This window comes from Cyprinodon variegatus, unplaced genomic scaffold, assembly GCF_000732505.1.
Source record: "Cyprinodon variegatus isolate N-32 unplaced genomic scaffold, C_variegatus-1.0 Scaffold1335, whole genome shotgun sequence".
NCBI lineage: Eukaryota > Metazoa > Chordata > Actinopteri > Cyprinodontiformes > Cyprinodontidae > Cyprinodon > Cyprinodon variegatus.
The window spans coordinates 63,004-68,728 of NW_015151788.1; the positions used below are offsets into that span (position 1 = coordinate 63,004).

At 42.3% G+C, this 5,725-nt stretch overlaps 1 protein-coding gene across 1 annotated transcript in view; it reads left to right on the top strand.

Moving 5' to 3' along the window:
- Positions 1 to 1,541: 1,541 nt before the first annotated feature.
- Positions 1,542 to 5,725, top strand: part of LOC107102877 (one cut domain family member 2-like) — a 51,768-nt gene continuing 47,584 nt past the window's right edge. The window contains exon 1 of the mRNA XM_015402325.1: positions 1,542 to 2,822. Within this exon, the coding sequence (XP_015257811.1) occupies positions 1,772 to 2,822 (1,051 nt within the window). The 5' untranslated portion in view covers positions 1,542 to 1,771. The remainder of the gene's footprint in view (positions 2,823 to 5,725) is intronic.

Sequence of the window (5,725 nt, forward strand, 5' to 3'; positions counted from 1 at the left end):
TACCATGACAAGAAAACCTTTCTTTTTTTTTAATCTTATATAGGAAATTAGTTGTTGCCATCGCAAACAATCAATTCATATATTTTTAATGTTAAAATGTATAATTTTTAAGCTAATTCAAAGAAAAATGTCTCTTAAAACGTATTTCTGGTTCTTTTAATCTCATTCTTTTCCATCTTATAAAAAACAATAAAGCTATTGATACCGCTATATATTGTAGTAAATTATTTAGCTCTTTATATACATTTTAGCCGCTATTAAGAGCCGCTGGAGAGGGTCCAAAGAGCCATGTGTGGCTCTGGAGCCGCAGGCTGCAGACCCCTGCTCTAACTGCTTATGAAGCAGAAGTGGAAGCAAATAATCAAACCAGCAACATCGTCTCGTTGCCTTAAAGTTAAACACAGGATTATTTTCACAATTACACACAGGCTGATATGACTCATAAATCCTCTCCTGATGTTGTGGTATTGAAGGATGGAATCAGTTTAACACAGAACCAATCATCTCGTTATCATGTTTCATCTTTCATTATCATTGGATAATGAGAAAATTAACTTAAAACCACTGCCTGCCACATTAAGTCTTTTTAAATATCAGACTTAATGTGGCAGGCAGCCTGTTGCCAATAAAAGAACCAAAAACGTAATTGCATTAACAGTTATTTCAAATGTTTTCAGTTGGATTTCCAGTTTATGATGTCAGTTCTAAGGGTGAATTGATGCTCTTTTGGTTCATAAGGAGCCTATTTTAACTATTCCTTATTTGTGCACATTAATTATGTTTTTGATAAAAATCCACCACATTGCTGCACATGTCCAGCAAATAGACTGATCCAATGTTCATTTTCCAAATCTGTGCAAAACCTGGAACTGGATCCTATCTTTAAACCAGTGAAGCTAAAAGTGAAAAACCTTCAGTTTAAAATTATTATTTAAATAAAAAAGGGACCCATTAGTTACAGAGTCTGTTTTAATATTACGTCTGCCTGTCTTTGCCTAGGGCCCCAAAGTTCCTAAATCCGCCCCTGAACATAACTAGTTAGCAACATCTCTGATCCGTCGCTGGTTCCAAATAACATTTAAAGACTCAAATATAGAAATATCTAAAATCTGCTTAATGCTCAAAGCTACAGTTTTTCATTAGAATAATTAATATTTTTCCTCAATATAGAGGCAGCCTGTCTGTCTTTGCTTTGGGCCCCAAATGTCCTAAATCCGCCCCTGCTGACAGGATAAAACGCTCCAATNCTGTCTGTCTTTGCTTTGGGCCCCAAATGTCCTAAATCCGCCCCTGCTGACAGGATAAAACGCTCCAATTAAAATGAAACAGAAAAATGTTCAAATTCATCCTCCGCTGAAAACTGCTGCTTCTCTTCCAGACGCTGATTGGTCAGACGACGGTCAACCACGCCCCTCACAGCTGTGTGCTGCGCTCTGATTGGTCCGCTGAGCCGCCAATCCAGGCCGCGCGGCAGCCGGAGCGGCAGCCGGTTCGTCCTCCTCCTCCTCCCGCAGCAGGGTGGGTTGAGCGGCCGGGTAGGGACCGCGGACAGCTCCGCTCCGAGGGGCAGAGCAGCACCGGAGGAGGAGAGGGCTGGATATGGAGGATCCACCGCACAGGCCCGTCTGATCCACACTAACCCACACAAAGGAGCTGGAGGACGGGGAGACCCTGCTGGGAGGCACCGGTTCTGACCCATCCCGGAGGAGGAGCAGGAGGAGACCGAGGAGAGACGATTCCGCTCCGCCTGATGGACTGAGAGGACAGATGAATGAAGGCTGCCTACACTAACGCCTATCGATGCCTGGCCAAGGACCTGGACGCTTACGCCATGAACGCGGACATGACAATGGACGGCCTGGGCAGCCTGCACGGGGGGGTGGCCCCTGACGCGGAGCTGATGAGCGGCTCGTCCGGCCTGCGGATCCACCAGGAGCTGGCGCCCCGGCCGGCCATGGTGTCCGGGATGATCCTGGAGGGCAGCGGGGAGTACCGGCCGGAGCTGTCGCTGCCGCTGCACCACGCCATGAGCGTCCCGTGCGACGCGTCCTCCCCCGGGATGAGCGGCACCTACACCACCCTCACCCCGCTGCAGCCGCTGCCGCCCATCTCCACCGTGTCCGACAAGTTCCACCACCACCACCACCACCACCACCAGCGGCTGTCCGGGAACGTCAGCGGCAGCTTCACCCTGATGCGGGACGAGCGGGGTCTGCCGGGCATGAACAACATCTACACCCCCTACAAGGACCACATGTCCGGGATGGGTCAGAGCCTTTCCCCGGTGCTGGGCAACGGCCTGGGCTCCATCCACAACACCCAGCAGGGGCTCCACAACTACGGCTCCGGCGCGCACGGAACCCACGACAAGATGCTCAACTTCGAGCACCACCAGCACCGAGGCCTCGGCGGCCCGCCGGCCGGGATGATGCCGCACCTGAACGGCATGCACCACCCGGGACACCACCCCCACCCGCACCTCCAGTCTCCGTCCCACGGGCAGGTGTTGGCTTCCACGCGGGAACGGCCGCCCTCCTCCTCCTCCTCGTCGGGGACGCAGGGGGGCAGCGGCTCCGGGCAGCTGGAGGAGATCAACACCAAGGAGGTGGCGCAGAGGATCACCGCGGAGCTGAAGAGGTACAGCATCCCGCAGGCCATCTTCGCCCAGAGGGTGCTGTGCCGCTCGCAGGGGACGCTGTCCGACCTGCTGAGGAACCCCAAACCCTGGAGTAAACTAAAGTCCGGCCGGGAGACCTTCAGGCGGATGTGGAAGTGGCTGCAGGAGCCCGAGTTCCAGAGGATGTCTGCGCTCAGGCTGGCAGGTAGGAGCCGCTCAGCTTCCTGAGCTTCAGCTAAAGATTTACAAACAATTTAAGACATTCTGGGAAAATAAAAACCACTTAAAAAACTCAAAATAATCCCCGGATCTTTTCTACACTTCATTACGTTTCCCTAAATTTACCTTTAAATTAAATCAGGTTAAAAAAAGTTTTTTTTTCCTATTTTATTTATTATTATTAATATAACAAACAGTAAACAAATAAAAGTTTTTTTTACAGGTGTTTCCAGTAAAAATAAATGTTTGTTTTTGGTGCCAAGAGAAAAAAGAAAAGGAAATGTTAAAAAATTCCCACACAGCGTGTCTTTGTTTGGTCTCCCTGCCCGCCGCTCTGAGTGGATGATTAATTCGGTATCACTTGTGTTTTGATTAACATTATTGATCAATAACAAACCAGGATCGATAGGAAATGACAAGGTCGTGGGATTTCCCTCTAACAGTCCCCCTCCCCCACTTATTTCCTCCTCTGCATTCAGAGGAAAAACAAAACACACCTTTAAAAAAAAACTAATTTATCTTTATGGATTTATCAGGCGCTTTTATCCAAAGGGTTGAAATAAAGTGGAGGGAGGAGAACTGGCTGATGGTTCCGGTTCTGCTGCTGGTAACGGACCGGTTCGGCTGTGTGGGTCCGCTGCCCCCCCTAGTGAGGAAAGCTGCTCTCTGTCCCATCAGGAGCTTCTATTGTCTGCAGAGGCAGCAGCAGCCAAACAGTCACTGACTGCATCTCCTGCTTTGCTTTAACCTCCATGCTGTTAAATGTTCAGGGGGGGGCTTTATGGGTCAGAAATTTAAACTGAATTTTATTATTTTAGTTTGAAATTACATTTATTTTTAAATTGATTTTTCTTCACCTCCTAAAAAACTTCCTATATGAACAATTCTAGCAGATTTTCATAGGGCTCAATTAGTTTTAATTGAATTCCGTTGTTTTAAATAAATTAAATTAATAAAAAAAAAGTTTTTTATTGTTTAAAACAGCTTTATTCAGCAAAACTTTATCTTTTTTTATTAATTTAAACCAACCAGTTTCAATCAGCTTCTTTCTATTGTGATTAAATCCCTACTTTTATTTTCCTAACAGCTTAATTATATAATTTACATTTTAAAAGAATAAAAAAAAAACTAATAAATGATAGAAATATTTCAGCTGCAAATGTTCTGTGTAAAAATGTGGATTTAAATGGGCTGAAAAAGTGAGGTTTAAAAGTCAGGTCAGGATTCCTGCTCCAGCCTGTTTGGTGTAAACATTTTTTTTTTTGGGGGGGGGCGAAGCCTCAAAGCTGTTGTGCAACGACACAATCAGAGCCTGAACTTTGGGACGTTTGGCAACGTTTTCCAGCGAATCACAGACGTCCTGCTCTATCAGCTCGCCTCATTTTATCTGCTCAGCTAAAGCAAATATTTTCCCCAGACTCAGATTATTCCCTTCACAATCCCACCACCGAACAAAGGGATTAAAATACACAGGAAAATAATCTCAGATGGGATTAAGTTGCAAATTATCTCCTTTTTTTTTTTAACAAATTGAGAGTAATTAAAATTTTAATACTGTTATATTTAGAATTTACTTCTTACTTTGTGGTTAAAAGTTCATAGCGATCGTTTCCCTTATCTTATGATATTTCTATCAATTCATGATTAATAATCAATATTTGTCTATTAAACAGTTTAGAAAACATAAACAGTTTAAAATGTTTTTATCCTTATTTCTTTAATTGAGTAATTAATTTTAATCTAGTTAAACATTTACATAAACAAAATGATGCTTTGCAATTCAAGCCCTACATTGGATTTATTTCTGTTTTTCTTATATCTGTCTTGTAGAAATAGAAATGTTAGACTTTTGAATTTATTTTCTTTAAAGATTACGACAGCAGAGCGAATTCCTCACATTTACTTTTTCCTAAATTTATCCCAAACCGTATTTAAAGTTATAAAATCGCTTCGATTTGCTGGGATTTTATTAACAGACTTTATTACCAAAATTTCTCATGTATTAAATTCAAAATGTCTGCCATATAATCAAATAAAGAGACAAAATTTGTCCAAATAGGAAACAATAAAATAGTTAAATGAGATAATGGATTTGTTTTTCTTATTTGAAATAAATAATCTCCTTTTTTGGTAAATTATTTAACTCAAATTGAGGTGAAATAATAATTTCTTTAAAAAATGGACGTACTTTATTTACATCAGAAATTATTGCTGAAGTATCCAGAATCTGGAACGTGGACTGATAACCCAGATTAAATAATCTGTGTGGTAATTTGACTGTGATTTAATTAAGGTTGTTATTTTTATTGGATTAATTGGTTGAGAGACGAGGACGGCTGCTGAGATCTGGACCCGTTATAAAACGTCTCATTCGTCCTGATTCTGTTCACTCTCTGGCTTCTCCTTCACTCATTGTCTCCAACTGCAAAACCATTTCCTTCAGAAATATTTAGACAAAAACAAAATCTGAGATGGAAAAAAAACATCCAAAGTCTATTTTGTTCTTTCTGAAAGAAGCAGATCTAGGTTAGAATGTAATCGTCCTTTTCTCTCAGCTCATCACCTCGCAGCGCTCAGGATTGTTTTAGCCTTAAAGGGAAACTGATCCAGAAATCAACCAAATTCATACATAGAGAAATGTTTTAAACAGAAAATAGATAAATGATGTCAGCTCTTCTTCAGCTGTTAATGCTAAGAATAGCTTAACTTTGCAGCAAAATTAATACACATTTAATTAATTCTATTCAGTGTATTTCTATATCTCCAATTCACATCATGTCATCTCAGGTCACTTTCCAGTTCACCAGATCATCCAGTCAGATTGATTCAAAGTTTTCTATCTAAGGAAAACCAGCTGATTGCATCGACTCATTAACTCGAAGGTAGTCC